This window comes from Pungitius pungitius, chromosome 1 (genome assembly GCF_949316345.1).
Source record: "Pungitius pungitius chromosome 1, fPunPun2.1, whole genome shotgun sequence".
Classification (NCBI taxonomy): Eukaryota; Metazoa; Chordata; class Actinopteri; order Perciformes; family Gasterosteidae; genus Pungitius; species Pungitius pungitius.
This window is the reverse complement of record NC_084900.1, coordinates 18587006-18606680: the sequence shown is the minus strand read 5'-3', so window position 1 is coordinate 18606680 and position 19675 is coordinate 18587006. Positions and strand designations below refer to the sequence as shown.

General features: G+C 44.6%; 1 protein-coding gene across 3 annotated transcripts in view; it reads right to left on the bottom strand.

Annotated features, from left to right (window-relative positions):
* Positions 1-19675, bottom strand: part of prkcz (protein kinase C, zeta) — a 70299-nt gene that overhangs the window by 10215 nt on the left and 40409 nt on the right. For all 3 annotated transcript variants that reach the window (XM_062562938.1, XM_062562947.1, XM_062562944.1), the window contains 11 exons: positions 18597-18728; positions 17776-17857; positions 16087-16142; positions 15773-15967; positions 12244-12341; positions 11494-11580; positions 9071-9206; positions 8841-8928; positions 8587-8706; positions 6036-6115; positions 4967-5056 (listed from right to left, as the gene is read on the bottom strand). In XM_062562938.1, the coding sequence (XP_062418922.1) occupies positions 4967-5056; positions 6036-6115; positions 8587-8706; positions 8841-8928; positions 9071-9206; positions 11494-11580; positions 12244-12341; positions 15773-15967; positions 16087-16142; positions 17776-17857; positions 18597-18728 (1164 nt within the window). The remainder of the gene's footprint in view (positions 1-4966; positions 5057-6035; positions 6116-8586; positions 8707-8840; positions 8929-9070; positions 9207-11493; positions 11581-12243; positions 12342-15772; positions 15968-16086; positions 16143-17775; positions 17858-18596; positions 18729-19675) is intronic.

Below are 19675 nucleotides of genomic sequence, written 5' to 3'. Positions count from 1 at the left end.
GTCTGTCTGGTTTGTTTCCATGGTTTTACATCGGGCCCTCATCCTGGGAAATTGTGCACACAGGACAATTTTCTGAGAAGTCAGACGCTGCTGTGCTGTTTTTGGTTAGTTCATTGCTCTAAGAACATAAGTAAAGTAAAAAATACTTTTGGTTTTGTAACTTAGAATTAGTTTAATCAATAACATAAGAGAACAGAACAGAAGTCTCTTGGGTGAAAGACCCCCAAATCCTCTTCCTAATTGTACCCATGACAAGGATACTGGGATGGCGCCTACTCAGTGACATGACAACGCCAAGAATAGTATTCAGTGGGCATGAGGCCCTCTGAATATGTGCAGGATGTAAATCCCATCATCGCCGAAGAGTAACGGGATGAAGCATGGTGATGTAATTCAGGAATAAGAAGCTTTTCGAGAAGATTCAACACTTATAACTCTTTTGCAGACGTTTCTTTTACAGGGGTGGTCTATGGTAATACATTGTTTGTCAAAATGGAAATCATTGTATTAACAGAAGTTAAAAGCCTGCCAGGTGAGCAATTATTCCCCCTCGAGCTGCTCCATGTGAAATGTCTTGAACAGGAAGGGGTTTTTGTGCAGATAAGTTAACTTTTGGAGGCTCTTTACTGTCACCAGCTTCTGAATAACCTGCCTACTTAGTTAGACATTGATTTAGTTTATGATGCAATGTATAATTTGAACTGAAAATAATCTATATTGCCCACGATGCCACTTGTTGTGCTCGTAGCAGCTAATGGTCTCGGTGGACCACTTCCTTCTGACCTCAGATTGATTAACACTGACTCAAAGGACTCCATCCGATCTTCATCAGACTCCTTCTGGTTTAAACTGAAACCAAACTTTAACCATAGACATCAGAGAATCAAGCCATTTAGTTGTTTTGGTGTGAACACTGGTGAGGATGCTATGTAATACCCACTTGTTTGCTGTGTGTGTTTAGTTCTTTGCAGCAGATTCTGTGCTTCATTAGTGTTCAACAAACAACACAACACAACACTTGGTACCTCCGTCATATTAGTGAACCTCTCCATCCCTCTCTTTGCTAACTTGTTTTTCTCCACTCATCTGTCAGTTTCACCCCCACAAATCCTGTCTCCATCCCCCTGATCTCCGTTTGTCTGCATCTTACTCATTGTCAATTGCGTCTTGCATCTTTTCACATCCCTCTCCTCCCACCTTGGTGCTACATGTCAAGCCTACAGGAATTATGAGTTCGTTGAATCAAACCAATCACAGTGAAGAATGGAGCATCCTTCTCTGTAGTGGTGTCATCCGCCCTAAAACTGACCTCATAGCAGGTAACTGAAGGAGTGGCGAGAAATGAATCCAAGCAAAGCGTTAATGCAAAGTCTGCACAAAAGAATGCTTCTGTTCAAAAGGACTCATTTTCATCTGGCCTATTTAAAAATCATGAGCTGGCTGGACTAAAAATACCAATTGTACCCTGCCAATTTATGGGTTTCTGGTGTTATAATAAGAGCTAAAGTTGACTGTCTATTGGTTGGACAAAGATGCACTGCAGGGCACAGATGTCTGGCTGCCTGAGTATGATCTCAGTGTTGATGAAAAGAACAACAGTGAAACCCAGTCGTACCAACTTCCAAATGATACGTGTCTTCTCAGCGCTCATCTACTCGACACTTCCCTGGCAGTGAAGAACTGGATTTGGCGGGGGCATAAAAGAGGACGGCAGGTAAATGATATTCAAGCGTGTCATCTCTTCAGAGAGAAAAGCTGGCGCTCCCTCAGGAACCGTCTGATGAATATTAATACGTGGTAACAACAAAAGCCGAGTGCCAGGCCTGTCAGGTCTGGAGACAGGGCTCAGGGTTCCTCTCTGCTTTGATATCTTTCCCCAGTTGGCCTTGGGTGTGTACTTCACAGGCTCTGTGGCAGCACTCATTAACTCATTCAGAAAAACTGTTTTCCCCCACTTTGATGGCCGTGCACTACCTTCCACCCTGGCTAATTGTCCCACGAGGAAAGCAGCAACAATGATGGTGAAGAAGTGGTCCCAATTAGCATTCACCTTCATGTCCGATAAAGGAGTGAATTATTGGTGCTTTCATAGTCGTTGTGAGCAGGAAACAAGCATTTTGAAGACTAATGAAGGCTCTATTGTGTATTACTTTTTAGAAGATTAAAATACAACAAATAGCATCACAGCTGCTAATAAAACATGTCAACAGTATAGCTATTTCAACATATCTTATATGAATGGATTTACTTTCACAGAAACAGTAGCTGGGAGAATTTCAAAGCCCCTTCTGAATTCTTGAACTTTTCATGCCACAATATGCTAAAAAAGTCTGAGCCATCAAGTGATCAGGAACAGTTTCCTATCATCGCCAACAATGGCAAATTGTATTAAAATACTCTGGGTTGCCACTTTGTCGAGACTGCGCAATGGGGGTTGCCATCTTGATATGTACACACAAAAATGCTGAGTAGGCTCTTCTGCTCGGGGGGGCCTCAAGGCAATGCACACTATCAACATTGATTAGATGTAAAAACAGTTTCATTGTAACCCTTTTGGTAATATTGTACAGACCTGGGCCCATTGTGAATGTAGTTTCATAAAAAGAGAAAATCCAGTCAGTTTGTTAATTGGATTTGTTTGAGTAGAGGCTCGTTGATACCACTCACAGCACGACTGTTGAATCACAGTGACCTCAGCACTGGTTACTACTGCGCCACCACGCTGACCACTACATGCACAAGTCAAGGTCCGACAGGTTCTCACTCTCTCTCTCTCACTCTCACACACACACACACACACACACACACACCAGTGCAAGGGTGTCCCCACTGGAGTCGTTTTAACAACTTGACAATGGTGAGTGCTTGCACTAGCACCACTCTTATAAGAACCAACAGCAACTCAGTAAAATGTCTTCGAGAGGAGAAATTCCAGGTAAAAGAGCTCGATGCGCTCATGCTAACAACTATTCCCGCTTTCCATGCTTGTTTTTCAAACTACAGGGACAGACCCTGCAGGGACAGTTACTGGGATGAGGGACATAGAGCACCTGATAAAATAAGCCGTATTAGGCTGGAGGACACAGCACCGCGGTGAGGAAACACAACATGAATGGTGTTATTGGCAGTTCGAACCCCGGCTGCTCTGTGCTGAAGTGTCCCTGAGCAAGACAGGTGACCTCTAACTGCTCCCCGGGCGCCATGCACGCTGCCTTCCCTGTGTGGGGGGTTAAATGCAGAGAATCATTTCCCCATGGGATTATAAAGGATGCTTTCTTTCTTCTTGGTGTATACAGTAGATCAGTGCTATCGAGTGTGATAAAGGGAAATTCTTTCCTCACAGCTGATTGGCAGTGATTGGGGGCGTGCATTGTTTGCTCTCTCTGTTGTTACGTTAGCCAGATGAGCTGTCAGCAGCTGGCTGTCAGGAAGCAACATGCACCCGGAAGCCTGTGAAGAGAAGGTTCTTTCCTCTTCTCTCATTGAAGTGCCCATCCTATTGCAGCATCAAAGCTGACTTCTTCAGGAGTTGCCATTGTTCTCAGGAAAAGGACTGAAAAAATAATAATCATATGTATTTATTTGAGAAAACCTATAAAGACCAAACAACTTTTTTCATTTGAGTTTCATGAGTAATGTCTACATACAGTGGACTGCACCTTATTTTGCACTGACTTTATGTGTGTGAGAGAGAGAGAGAGTTTAGCAGACTGTTTTACAACAGACTAACTCATCATTCAGAGATGGAGGCAAAGCTCGCGTTAATTCGAGGTCGTCAGCTTGCTCCCTTGCTTCTTTTCATGGACCTCAGTACTTTTCATTCATTATGTTCTGTCAGCGAACGTCACGACGTTGGTGGAATACTAGAACAGTAATTTGCCCATTTCTCACAGTACGTATACATAAATAAAACTTAATACAAATTTCAAAACTGTTTGGATTCAATGTGGCTTCTTTCTGAAGTGTGAGCTGCGGCTGTGCTCTATACTGTTTTCACTGGCATGCCGGTAGGATATTTCACGTGCCGTAATACCACTGTTACACCGTAACAACTGACGTCGCTCTTCAGCAGGCAGCAGGATGTGTTCTTACACCTCAAACAAGAACACGCAGACTTCAGAGCTACTTGTCTTACGCGTGTTGAGATTGGGTCATGGTTATAACTTAACGTAACGTAACTAACGATGAATAACCCACAACCCTCGTTAACGGGTTCAAACACCACGACACAACAGTTTATGACACATTAATAATTTGTACAACGAATTTAAATGTATCACCCCACCGAACTGCATGCTGGGTACAGCTCACATTTATTCACAACAAAAAACTCTGTTGCTTGATCAAAAGACGATTTACTCCCACACATATTAAAGAGGCCTAGCAGTTGTATCACCATCTCTAAGTAGTGAATATGAATCGAATGTTTGTTTCTTATTTCAAGTCATTGTGATTTGACTGAGCTTCACATTCAGTTCATACAGAGTGATATAGCCTTTACTTTACATTCCTCTCATCTTCTGAACCACTATTAGTTCTATTCTCCTCTCTGTTACCATCCTCATCATCATGGTGCCTTCTTTTGGGATGCTAGTAGCTACGTTTGCTCAAACATTTATTCTTGGTCTTTAGATTTACTCGACGTCTCTGAACATACACGACATACTGATTTAAAACTGAAGAAGAAACATCCAAGGGTCGGCCCTCTGATGGTTCTGCATTCATTGGCCGCTCTTATCTTTTTGGAGAACGCCACGTGATTGGCTGGTTTGTTGAATGAGGGCCATGAGGCTTGCTGTGCATTTTTAAATGGAAGCGCTCCGTCCAATTGTAATAGTTCCTTGAGCCCCTGACTTAAGCTACATGCGATAAAATGACTCAGCATGGAAACCTCTGTGTACACCAAAATCAAATGCAAAAAACAACCGTTTAAGTGGATCATGATAGGATTCTTCTCTGCTCTTACCTGGTCCCAGTCTATGTTGCGGAAAAATGTGTGTGCCTTGATATCTATGAAGCCCGTCTGGACCTGGCATCCCAGGCGCTCCTTGGGATCCTGTAGAGACAAAGACAGCTGGTCAGGAACACTAACAGAATGTAGATTTAGACCAAAGCAAAGCTTACTGTGAGGTGGATTCTACTGCACGTGGACATGATTATATCCAGTTTATTATAGTTGAGATCTAATGGCACATGAAGCCACAAGCATATGTGCACGCAGAATGATGGGAATGCTCTTCACTTCTACTAACACAGATGAACCAAAGGGCTTTTTATCTGTAGCTCATTTACTACGGATCACACTAGCTGCTGAGACAATTTCAGAATTTGGAGTGTTCTTTCATTCGTTTCACTACGGTATGAACTTGTGTGATTAAAATGAGAACTGATTTTATTTATTTAATTTGTATTTGTTGACTGTCTTTCTAGTACTTTCCAGGCTTTATAGTTACATTTTGGAAAAGTGCTCAGTGATGGACTGTAGGTTACTACGCAAATGATGCGGATCACTCCACACTTGATGCTCTAATGAGTATTTGTGGCAGCAGGTCGTTGTAGGTGGGATTGAGTCAAAATACAGAATACATAACAGAGTGTTCGTGGAGGAACACGTCAGCCGGTGCAACACAGCGGCCCACTGACGCGCTCTCGTAACAACAAGACAAAGAAGACAATTATCCAAAGTGCTTTACAGCTTGACCACTGAAATGTTGTGTACGCGGTCATTACCAACATATTTGGGAGCTTCTATCGGGCTGAAGGGCAGACGGTTAGTTGTTTCTGCACTCCTACCAAGGTGCAATGCGTCTGACAATGTCTTCTTATTGGCTACATGTCCAGAGTTCATGTGAGACTCGTCCCAGGAACCAAAGCATACACTCCTTATCCAACCCGAGAGGCCGAGCTGCATGTAACATGGCCAAAGCTCTCGGCCACCGTGATCAAACAAGGTATTTGTCTGAGCAGCGGTGTGTGTACGTACACACACACACACACACACACACACACACACACACTGATGGGAGTGGTCTCACCTTGTTTAGAAAGCCCTTGAGCACGCTGGCAGCTTTGACCGACAGAGACCTTGGGATGCGAATGGGCTTCTCAAGAATAACTGTTGGCAGAAAGAGAAGAAGGACAGCAACAGAGAGAGTGAGAGAATGAAAAGTGTGAGTAGGGAGGAGGGTGATTCACCGTACAACCTGCCTGTGTCTGCTGAGTGGGAGTCAGAGGAAGGGAGGAGGTGCTGAGGACTGTTTTATTCTCATTGTGATGGCTTCACCCGCAGCCTTGAGACTCCCACAGCTCAACAATGTCATACAAATGATGAACAAAAACTGCCTTTCCCCCACAATAGAAATAAAAGGATGGAGTGCTCCCTCGCATGTGGTGACCACAGCTCAGGGTTAGTGATCACTGCGGTGAAGCCCCCCCAGTAAGAGAAGACAAAACATCAGAATACATGATTGATTCCACAGGCGGACTTATTTTCTTGGAAGATATTGACAAAAAAATAAAAGCTTACGTTTAAAGATTTTTTCAAATTTAAGGCCAGAAAACCGTCAGTGTTTTTCGTAGTTAAGACCTGAGAGGATACAAGAGGAGACTAAAGAATGTGGTTATGGAGCGTCCACCTGAACCGTCTTCTATTGAGTCTCTAGATGCAGGGAGGCTCGCTGGTTAGCGAACGCTGATGCATGGAGCAGAGGCCACAGTGAGCGCAAATAAAGGCTCCGATGTCCAACACTTTCAAACTACGGCCTCCAACACAAAGAATGAGCCATTTAATAAATATATATTTTGGTTATTGCATTTGTTTCTAAAATAAATAGCTCCTCGTCCCGTCCGTCCGTCTGTGTCAGTCTGGCAGGCGCAGCGCCGATACCCGAGCCGGGTCTGGGTCCAGCCCGGCGCCATATGGCTGGGTGGCCTTCGATGGAGAGAAGGTTGGTTTCCGTTGGCAGGAATTCTTGGAGGAGCCTGCTGCTCTACCAGTGAGGGCGCTAGGAGGATGCTTCTGGTGGCAGATGCTAGTCGCGGTGCCGCGCTATGCTCCCGACAGTCACAGCAGAGACGTAGTGCGTCACACGAGGCTGCTGTAGTATGGAGGAATTTCTGTTAAAGAGGAGTGTGTGGGTGGCTGGGTGAGAAGGAGGAGGTAACGGGGGGAACTATGAGAGGCCACCATATGGCCCGAGGAACACAAATGCATATGGGATACATATTAGAGAGTTTCCTCTAAAAAAAATCTCAGCATTCACGTTCCCATTGCAGCCTGGAGAATACAGCGTGTCCCAGCCTTAGGGACTGGGAGCTAACCCGATGCACAGTGACAATATTATAAGGAAGGACCTTTGAATTAGAAAAATACAAGTACAGCAGGTTCTGTAGCTTCCGCCGTCCCACTACTGTCTGTTTAACAATGGGTTTTACTCAGACTTCAACAAAACAAATGTGGATAGAGAGTCCACGGAAAACTCAAACAAATGAACATTTCACAGACGTTTGTGAGATGCTTCCATTTTAATGATACCAGAACCGTCTAAAGGCTGATTGTTATTTCATGACATGGAATCATCTTTCCCCACTCTAACAATATGTAATATTTATACTATCCTGACAACTGCAGTCAATGAAAACCTCCCATTGAAATTTAACAACGTGCCTTGTCTCAACTCTCAACTAGTCAGATGCCGATGCTCTACGCTTCCAACGGAGGGGGGAGGCGTGTTGTGACACGTTACCTGTCATATCAATGGAATGTATTGTTCACCTTTTACGTCCTTCTTTCTGTACACATAACATCCATCCCAGGAGAAGGATCCTCCCGGTCTCTCACTACAATTTCTTCCTTTTTTCATCCCTGTGAAAGGGCTTTTTCATTTGTTGGTTGGTTCCTCCTGTGTCCATGTGAGGGTTTCAGGACAGAGGATGTCGCATGTGTACACACTGTAAAGCCCTCTGATGGGATATGCAAAATTAAATCAATTGAAGTTGCTGCTTGTCTTTTCTAAAACTCTTTCCTTGTCATAAGAAACACACATTTACGAACATTGTTGATTTAAAAATAATTTTTTGTAGCTGACAATAAATTATTGTCAGGTTAAATAATGATGATTTTTAGGGGAACTCCTGGTCGTAAAGTTACGTAACAAAATCAATGGGACAGAGAGCCGTCTCTGAAGACTTCATTCCTTGAATAACTCTTAATAACTATTATATTTCTAATTTCCAATGACCAGGTTTTGATGAATTGAAAATTTCCCAATCCATCTAAAAAGGATAGTTCTCTAAAGAAGAACCCCTTGTCTTTGAGAACTTATATAGAGCTTTTTGAAATGCATATTCTTGTTGTTATTGCCTCAAACTAAAACATAAGGTTTCCCAGCTCGAAGTCCTTCTTCCTGAATCTTTATTCCAACTGTGGTCATACCCCACCCCCACTGCTTCTGATTGGCCGGTCCTAATTGCCTCCCTTGGGTAGCTTAGGTTGAAGCACAAAACGTGAGACTGTTTTTTTAGTTAAGGTAGGAACCGAGGTGTGAGTTAAGACACAGAAACTCCTCTTGCAGTAAGTTGCCTCACCTTGAAAGAGGTACTCCTCTGTGTTCATGTCGGGGTTGTCGGTGATAATGTCGAAGGGGGATCTCCCAGCCATCATCTCAAACATCAGCACGCCCAGAGCCCACCAGTCCACACTGAAGCCTGGGGCCGCACACAACAATAGCGCAGGTCACCCCTCCATACGTACAGTATACATGTGTGTGTGGCAGGAACTCAACTCCTTTGGTCTGAGTCCAATTTTTAGGTTTTTAGGGACACCAACACTTCCAACTCACCGTAGTCCTCTCCTCTGAGGATCTCGGGCGCGATGTAGTTGGGCGTTCCACAGAAGGTGCTAGTGGTGTCACCTGGTCTAATCCCTTCCTGGAGGGAGAAGACATGGTTGCAGTGATTCCAAAGACAAATGATGTGGAAGAATCAGACCTCCAGTCAACAAGGCTGCATTATTGATAACCCCTGGACCAGTGAGCACACACATGGAAGGAACCGATCAATGCGCTTGTACCTTGCACATGCCGTAGTCTGTGAGCTTGATGTGTCCCTCGTGGTCCAAGAGAACATTGTCCAGCTTCAGGTCTCGGTAAATGATGCCCTTTTCATGCAGGAAGTTCAGAGCGATACAGATTTCAGCAGCATAAAACCTGTGGAGGAGAAGAGAGACATGTAGGGAATGATGAGCACGTCCACTGGTCCACGGGGGCCACCACAGATCCACACCAGAAAACCACACAGCCAGGTAGGGTGGGTGCACTCGATGGGCATTAAATAGGCCGCAGACATAAGCACAAGGTTTCAAAGGTGTGGAGAAGCTGTTACAACTGAAAATGACTTGTTCTTCACCCGTGGACAACACAACCTACGTCAGCATGAGTTTTCATCCCATTGAGGACTGACTTGTTCTCTGTCTCCAACAGCTCGGCTCGGCTCCCCGCTCACGTTCCATGCTGGAGACGTGTTGAGAAGGACAAAGGGCTGGGGGATCCCCCCCCCTCTTTAAGCACTCCAGACAGCGCTTTTCATTAAGTCTATGATGTGATGACAATGCACCATCATAATTATGGAGGTGACTTCTAAGAAGTTCTGCTTTAAACACAGTTCACTTAGCTAACGTTATGTCGAACCTGTCTACAAATCTCCATGAATTAGCCCCACACGGCTAATGAATCCTTTTCAAACAGGCAGGCTAATCCACAACGTGTGTGTTTACATACTGCCTGGATCCTGATTGGTGGAGCTGCTGCAAGGCACTGACCCTAATGCAGACTGCAGAAACTTAGTCTTAGTTTTAAAATGACACCAAATGTATTCCAGATGAGGGCAGAATACAAAGCGTAGTCCAGACAGCCAGGTCCCCAGCCAACAACGCAGACACGCATGACTCTGTGGAGGAGGGGAAAGTCACACCAAGGCACTCCCACCCTGGGGTGCTCACCTTCCAACCCCTACTTACGGAACTGACATGTACTGTATGTTGCTTCCTTAAGATGCACTTAGTTTGCTTTTTAGTGTAAAAGGCAATATTTCCCTCAGCTTTTGGTCATTTTTGTTCATCATTCAAGTCGATTTTTCTTGTTGGCACGCTGCACTATTCCGTACTGGCTTTTAAGTCTGAGATTGCGGCTTGTCATTAAAGAGTGATGGGGAGTCCTGCAGCCAGACCAGTTGAGAACCCCCGCTTCAGACCAATCGGCTGTTGCTGATTGAAGTACAAAGAGGTTTCATAAGTACATATATTTATAGAACACATTAGTCTTAAAAGCCTCTGGCTTCGACCATAATTGGATGGATGGGATGTGTGTCGGTCAGTCGGTGGCATTCCCTCTCCGTGTGTAGGTGTGCATTCTGTCTCCAGAGCCTCTCCGTCTGCCTGCTGTAGATCCACAAGCATGAAAGCCATGTTTGACACATTGCTCCCCCACGTTTCTCACTGTGACAGCCTCCATTGTACTGGGCTGTTTCCCCGCTGGCATCAGACGGATAGGCGCGACGTCCAATCAGCAGCCCCATCCCTCGCCCACCGGCCCGCCTCCCCCGCGGTGTGGGGGAGATGCGCTGCTCATGAATATGTACAATCATTATGAGTGATTAACATGCTGCTTTGAATATGTACAGCCACTTTCTCCAGAGCAGGGGGCCCAACGGCGCCTCTCTGAATCCCCCAGCCTTTGATCCAGCATTTATCAGAGCCGCAGTTGATATGCCATGCAAGCACAGCGGCACAATGAATTATGGGTGCTCATTAGAGTTGGAATAGAGTTGGGAAAAAATGTGTTAAGTTGCCGCTTGCATGAGGAGCTGCTATAGCATCCCGTGGAGCTCAGGTGTGTGGGGAGTCCTGAGAAAGTATGGTGGGAACATTTCACATGTGTGTGAACTAGCTGCACAGAAAAGCATCTTCCTCAGTCCTGCTGTCCTACACAGCACAAAAAACACTACTGTAGAGGAGTAGTTCCTGTTTAGCTACTCGTCTATATACCCTGCATGCAGGATGCATTTTCATGTCAGGAGGATGGTGGGTACATGGGTGTTACATAAACACCCATGTTGTGAGACGTTAGGTAATGTGTTTGTGAGTCCGAGCACGGACCAATCAGTGGCATCTAGCAGTGTGGTTCAGACAGCAGAAGCATCGCTTCCGTCAGGTACCATCTCTCTTCTCCCAAAGGAGAAGAGAGATGGTACCTGCCCTCTTCCAAGTGACAGCTTCTGTGTAACAAACCATCCATTAGGTCGGGTTAGCTGACAGCAATGTTTAACCAAAGTAAGCCACGTATCTAACTTCCTCTGTTTAGCGAGCACTTTCAGTGACTTGGTCCTGCTTTGGTTTTTATGATAATATCACTGTACACGTGTGCTACCTGGACCCGTTGGATCTCTGAGTGAGTTAAGCATTCGAGTGTGAGTGACGTTAGTAGTGCCTATGGTTACCTTGCATGCTCTTCAGGGAGCTTCCTTTGTCGTTGCATATGAAACATCAAGTCCCCCCCGTTCACATATTCAATCACCAGAAACAACCTGCAAACCACAGAGGGATGAGAAAGAATGCTAAGAACAAATAGATGTATCACATATAGAGTATATAACAGTCCCTTTTGAATGCTACATCGTACCTGCCAGTAGCATGAGCTAGTGGGGTTACTGTGGTCTGATATGCAGCAGTTTATTCCTATGACCAGTTGGGAGGAATGAACTACAACTGTGTGGTGTGGAGCTGTTCCACTACTGATACCAGTATTGGAAAGGGCCCTCATACAGCCTGAAAAGCAGGAAGGGGTAGTAGTGTGAAGCGGGTCTTAGTCCAACACAGGAACCACAGCACCACCTCACTCACCTCATCCTCCATCCTTCCAGACTGCTACTGAGCATGTGCAAGGCATGGTTGGGGCTCCTTAGCTACTGCATCAGTAGTCCTTCTCACCTGTGCTGGTCTACATGTGCCACATGAACAGGGGGGTCGGGGTAGCTGGAGCTACTCGGGTTCAGTCACAATGGGCTTAGCCTTTTATAGCTCTCAGACAAGACAAACTGCTACTAGTCTCAATAATAGAGCCCAGCTTTTGAGAGAGGGGCAAGTATTGGAATAAAAAGTTCAAATGACTTCCCTACGTTCTACGTTTAGTTCAGACGGAGGGTGAATGAATGCAGCGGCCCTCAGGAGATGCCTCGGCGTGGTCTTACCGACTTTCGGTCTGGAACGAGGAGTGCAGGCCTACTAAGAAGGGGTTGGAGGAAGCCTGCTCAAACACGTGCTTTTCTGTCTGCACCCAGTCGATGTCCTGGAGGAGTGGGGGAGGGAGGGAGAATGTGTTAACATTCAATAGACGTTCTCTGGGTTCCACACTAAGTGCATTCTGTCTCTAGAAACACATTCAGGATGATTCTCTTCTGCAACGATTACAATTTTAATCACAATTAATTGCATGATTTTCTGAGATTAATTGCGGTGTTATGGTCAAAATGTAATAATTCATTGAAAAGTAGTATTGTGCACTTTCATTTACCCAAACACTTACACAGTAAAAATAGTGTTTTTAACAGCAGTATTAGTTTGTAAAGCTATTTGCCACTGCACTAGTGTTTACTCTAGTTAGTTACCCTCCACGGCCCTGATAACAGGCAGGTTGACATTTACAAATGTGAACATTTCTCTTTCTATTGATTAATAATCCATCTGTCAATAGTCCATGTCCAGAAGCAGCTGTCCCCATCAGCAGAGGGGAAGAGCTGCAGGGTTCGGTCAAGTTGCAAAGAGATTGAATGATTGGGAATTCCCGGATTAATAACTCTGTGAACTTAATTTGACATGGGCTGTCCACTGAGCTAACACCGGTCTCAATCAGCGCCCGAGCAGAGACCGTCCACAAAGTGCAATACCCAACATATGTACTACAGAAATATTGAATAACTTAGTTAGATGAGCCGCTCCTTGTTTTTCACAAAATATCCTTCAAAATAATATCCTTTAAATATTTATGGGTAAATATCACTGGAATAATATTGATCTTTATGGGTCAGTATCAGTTGGCTCCTTGTGATTGAACTGTTCATTTGATGAAATGTGTTGTCATGTGGAAAGACCTCTTTAATGACTTCATCCGTGTGGATTCCAACAAGTCGATAAGTTTCCCACATTCCTGGTCCATGGTTACATACAAGTCTGCTTTTCTGTTTATTGTCTTTCTGCTAATTCAAGTTGTGCTATGCTACGTGGCAAGAGCATATATTGTATGCTAGTGCTATTCTAGTAGTAGTATTCTATGCTAGTATATAATATGTGTCTGTAGCTGTGTCTCAAAGTCGCTAGGCTGCATCCTTAAGGACGCATTCATCAACCGCATACGTCACTTCCGCTGCTCCTCTGAATGCGGTCGAGGGACGCAGCCCTCCAAGAGCCGATTTGGAGGACACATCGGATCTGTTGTGTGTGGCCCAGCATACCCAGCTTCTGTAGCTTGGACATATACTGTAATAGTTACAGTTAAAATAGCTCGTATCCTATGCAAGAAAAAAAGTCCTTGCATACAAGTTAAGAAATGCGTTTGTTGTTGTGGTTTTTATTGACTGATGGAATCTCCTCTGCCTTGAGATTGCATTATAACCTTTAGCTCAAAAGTACATAGCCTAACTTATTTATTACTATTATTATTCTTATTTGAATTTAAAATAACACAAACAAGTTCTTCTCTCAGCCTGAAATATATCATGTGGAGGAGGAGAAGCTTTTCTTCCTAACCTTCTTTAACATTTTTTGGGCTTATAAGGCTTTTACTGTCAAGCTCAGGAGGTTGCTAGGCAACGGCAGCAGTGGAGGTAAAGCTGATGATGCAGGCAGGAAGTCCCCCCGTAGGCCAGACCGTCCGATGTCAGAGACTGTTCAGTTCAGCCTATGCGGTTGTTGGAGGACCAGCCCAGGTCTACGAAGGCTACAAGGGTGCAGCTTAGAACCCAACACAACTGAGGCAACCCTTGAGCAACAAGCCTTCAAGAGACAGCATAACTAACCGTCCACATTCAAACAATAGCGCAGTTTGTCGCAGCCTCCTCCCTACTCAGGCTTCACCTGTTCCCCCACCTGCCTCTGATCACTAATCAAGCCTCTATACAGACTCCTGAAACACAACCTGAAGTCTGAACAAAAGTTATCGTTTGAGAGGCTACAAGATATCAGGAACAGGCAATATTGCAGACTAAAACACTCCTGTACTCCTCTCACTCCTTTTGGAGTCCACCTCCCCTCCCAGTCTGTGAAAGGCTGACAATGGACACTCAGTACCACCAGTCACGGAATGCAGTGCATGTGCAACCTGTCCCAGTACCAGAAACGAAACATTCATCAACACAACATCACACTGAAGAGAACAGGGGTGTTGTTAGCAGAATTCTAAGCTGTATGAAGCTTGTTAACCCTTTATTCAACACAAACCTCTGGATTAAATGGTCAGTGTTTACAGCGATGAGCTTACTCAACAGGCGACAAATGCACCTCTTGTGGGCTATCTGAAGTTGTGAGATGTGTTGTCAGATCATCCCTGTGTGTAAATAAAGGAGGAGTTTAGTAGGAGTTTGTTTTTTGTGTTTATGTAAATATAATATTTTTTTACAGGAAATGACCCCACCAGGCGTGAATGATTTAGGTTTGGGTTACTTACTTTGTAATTGAATTGAGCATAGCCAGGTGTTTAGTTAATTAAATCTTTGTTCTGAATTCTTGCAGTAATTAAATCTATTTTCTTCCAACAGCAAATTATTTGCTTTTGGACTTTTTAACGCTACAGAAGTGTTGGCATCACTTGGATCACGCAAGTCGGAAACGAACGAGTCCATTTCCTTTCATTATATTCCTGTGGTAATCTACAATAGTTGTGAGTTCCCCCATCCTGTGCTCCAATTGCATATGGTGCATTTTTAACATCAATAGAGAGTGCTCATTATTACTGGATGGATTCATAATGATGCAGAATCATTTCACTGGTGTCAGGCAGTAGACTCCTGAAGGAAAGAAGCTACTAAATTACAGGCGCCAAAACATCAACGTCAAATCCCAAAATGAGGACTACAAAATGTGTGGAAAAGAGACCCACCATGCTCTAATGTGACAGGGGGCAGTGGAGGCATGATGCCTTGGACGTGACTTGTGTTCTGCTCCGTGGTGCTGGTTCTGTGGTGGGGTGACTAATATCTGGTATGTTGACCAACAGCGCCACCCAGTGGCTTCATACAAAACAAAGCGCTTGACACCAGAGATGTGAACTTAGTGGCTGTGACATTCACTGCCCATCCAACTAGCAGCAGCTGTTCCAGGAGATGAACCCACTGTGGCAGAGTAAGCAACCAGCAGGAGGCCACTGTCTCCACCTGCTGCATGTCCTTCTCAGGCATGCCAACCAAGTCCTCACCTCAGCTCTGACCCACAGACACGTGATTGACATCCCTATTTTAAAAAGGAAACAATAACGATCTCACTTGCAGAAATAGGACTATAATGTATTGTTCACAGTTTGAGTGAACAGTGAATGTGGAAATATTGCAGTAAAAGGAGCTGAGCCTTTATGCAGTGAATAATAGAGGGGCGTTGGCATTAGGCTTTGTCTCTCATGTCACATGATCACACGCACACAGTGAGCCTTAAGCATCTCTTGTGTCTGTCTCAAGTCCACATCCAATGTCAGGAAACCAGGACTTCAATAAACAATCCTGGACGTCTCACCTCGTCATCGTGGACCAGCTCCTTTTTCACGACCTTCATGGCGTACACCTGCTTGTTCTTCTTCAGCCGGACCAGCAACACTTTGGCGTAGCTGCCGCGCCCAATCACTCGGATCAGTTCAAAGTCCCCCAGCCCGAGAGACAGGCCCTGGGACAGCTTGATGCCATCAATGCCGTCCACCACCGCTTTGATGTCCTACAGGGGGCAGAGGATTACTGATGAACGTGTTCAAGTTTTAGGCAGAGGAGTGATCATTTTCACATGATGATTCTTTAACAGAAGCAAACTTCTGTCAAACGTCAGTGAATTCTCACCTGTGTATCTGCATCCTGTGTCGTTTCCACTGTAAAGTTGTGTGGTAGAAAAGGTACTGCAGACACAGAAATGGACATTTACAATGTGACATAAGCACATCTGCAGTGACGGGTTTAACATGCGCTTCCTTCTCTGGCCAGTAGGGGGAAGTAGAGTATACAGAATGAAGTCCAGCTACCCACCAAACTAGGTCAATCCTCAGCCACCCCCCTTCTCTGCCCCCTCCCCACTGTTTTCTGTGGGGCCCAATCAGAGAGCAGCAATGTGGTCTACTATTGCTGATGGTGAGTGACAGGTGAAGCTACCGGGTCTAAAGAGAATCTTCTGATCAAAGTCTGGGTTTAACATCCTGTGAATCCTCAAATGGGGCCTTCATTGGTACCCGCATTGATCCATTTACAGCCTTTTGGGGTGATGGCAGCTGTGGATGGTTTGAGAGTGTACTTGGAGCTGCCGTAAGGGTTTCCCCACTGAAAGCCCAAGTCAGAGGTCACCAGTGTTGGGAAAGTTCACTTTCTACATGAACTAGTTCAAAGTTCAGTTCACAAATTTTTAAATGAACTAGTTCAGTTCATAGTTTAAACTTCAAAATATTTGAACTAAGTTCACAGTTCCAACTAGTTCAGTTCTTTTTTTCCATATGTTGCTGCAAGCTATTATTTTTCAAAATTATTGCCAAAACCCATATAGAACCACAGATAGCAATTATTTGATCAGTTTTAACACTGAAGCTATGCATCAGATTTAATCTTCATATCCAATTTTGAATCCTTATCCAACCAGGGTTTACATTAGCATTGAGGGGACATCATTTCCCCTTTGTTGCTTTAATGTTGCTGTCCATTCACTCCACCCCTACAGTACATTCTCAAACACATGCTGCTTGAGTGGTCTTTTAAAATAAAGAATTATTAAAAGAAAAACATGACAGTAATCATTAAAGTGCAAATGTTTGCAAAGAAAGGTCAGATTCCTCCCATCCTCACTGACCTTGTCAGTAACTTCATAAAACTCATTTAAATTATTATACGCCTCTTTGCTACATGCAGTTGTCGCCTCCATGCATTTCTTTTTTTTTGATGACGCATGCAGCGGTGCGACACTGGTGGCTGGTGTTGCCAGATTGGGTGTTTTTTCCGCTACTTATTAAGGCGCGTTTACGGTGTGTTTTCTATAGAAATCTGGCACCCTATTGAACGATGTTAACCTGAAAGCATAGACACCAGAATGAACGAGTTCACAGTAACGTTCATCGGGCATTAATACAGTACGTTCAGTTCACGTTCGCCCAAAATATGAACGAGTTCATGAACTATCGTTCAATGAACGCGTTCAGGCACAACACTCACATACAGTGCTCTGTATTCAGGGAAACTAACTACTTAAGGCCGGGTCTCAAATTGACCGACAACATTATGGAAAGGAGCATACAGAGAAATCTAACGTCTCATCCAATACAGTTCTACAGTCAGTTTACTCATGTGTATGCTGCTCTTAAGACTGCCCCCTGGATGTGAGGAATGGATGAGGTCGTTGAGATGAGCCATGGCAGGTGTGGGAACTAGTCCCAGGTGCTTCTACATTGTCCAAGTGTTATTAAAACGCTTGAGGCTCAGAACGCACAGACAGAGAGACGGGAGTATTTTATACTGATGCACCTTGACCTGGTAGAAAAGAGAAGTTCTTACTTCCGTCTGTGTCCTCTGGTGGAAGGTCAACTTCCTCACTCCTGGCATCTGAAGGGGGCTCCTGTGATGGCATGACTGGATCCTGAACAAACAAATTCAAAAGACCTCCTAAGTATCCCAGACACATTCCCCCAAATACCGGCAGAAGTCTCCACTGTTGGGCTGAAGTCCTGGAAGCGAGCGGGAGGAATCAGGCTGCATTTGGAGAGACGCTCTAGTGACAATGTGGCATTCAATCACTTCCTCTTATCAAGTCCCTTATCTGACAGTGATGAAAGCAAAGGGAGCGCTTGAATGCATCGATCTCCTTGATGTTTCATTGGTAGGACTGTGCATCCCCATACCACACCTCGAGGGACATCTTAAACAGCTACTTTCTGTCCAAAAAAAACCTTCAAGCTAAAAGTGCAGTGATCAATGCACAGTGGAATATGGATATTTTCGTACTATTTTTAATTTAATCTGTCTTTACGCAGAGTTAGATCTTTTTCCCTGATTAACGCTTTCAAACGCACTGACATTTAAAAAGTTCTGTCTTTACCCGTAAAGACCTTCCACTACGAGTTTGATCTTCAGAGAATCTTTTTGTTATCAAACTATGACAAACACCTGAGAAACCCTGAAACTCTGTGCTAGAGTTTCCAGAACAACTTCCTGTTCCAACTTGGATTAAACAACTTGCGGTAGTTGCAATGAGGGACACTATTACTACGTTGGATGTGATCCCCTAAAAGCGTGGCAGCATATAAGCGTATGAAGCTCTGCTGGAGAGGGATTTGCTGAGAGGCTGTGGTGGAGACGTCGGAAGAGGACACACTCACCATAAGCCTTTGGCAGGTCTGAGGGATGAGTCTGTGACAGTGCTTATGGACCAGCAGTTTGCAGTTGATACACTTGTAGCCCTGCCCGCCCAGCCCCCATATCCTCTCAGCACAGTGGCCACAGTAGGCTTTCTGCAAAACACACAGGACACAGATTCATCGTCAAGGGTTAATTAACTTACCAATGTACAAGTGTGATGGACAAACAGAAAGGAGACTGGGTCACATATTACAATGTCCTTTTACTTGCTTTCTTGAATTGTTTTTATTTCGGTTCTGAACAATATTCACTCCTCTTCTGGGTAAACAGATATCGGGAAACATGATGAAGAGTTTGGTACTTCAAGCCAAGGACAAGAGACAGGAGGAGTTCAAACAGGAGACAAGCACACAGCACCACTGTAGAGACCGTATGTGCCAAGGAGAGCCTCTATCATCATCATCAGGGACCACCGTGACAGGAAGTGTCTTTCCACCCTTCAAACTTCACCCAGGTCCCCCTTCCCATCCCTCTCTCAAACTCTCCCTCACTCTTCTTACCAGTTCTTTCAGTAATCAGAATAACAACAGAAGACCAGGGTGCAATGAGTTTACCATGGTTTTCTGACACAAACCCTGATAACAGCTTGGCGGTGTTTATATATATATATTTGCATACGTAGGATAGTTTCCTTTCCATGCAAAACAACAGTTAAATGGACTGTACTTGTGTATCTCTCGTCTAGTCTTTCTCACGCTGTCATCATTCACACTCTGATGACAGCAGCTCCATTACACAGAGCCACCTGCCCATCACTGAACTAACATTCACACCGTAGTCAAAGCACCGGGAGCTATTTGGGGTTAGTGTCCAAGTGGACCCAAGGACACACCAACATGGAGGCTAGCAGACCTGTACCTCGGGAATAGCAATTCAGCAAAATAATGATCCCCTGCAACCCATCGTTTGACGTGAGCAGCACAGAGAGACTGGAATAAACCTTTACATCCAAATGTCCACGAGCAATGTTTGTGCACCTCAAACCACCAAAACGAGGAGACAGCGTCCTCTAATAACGGCTGCATACCACTTGTCTTTT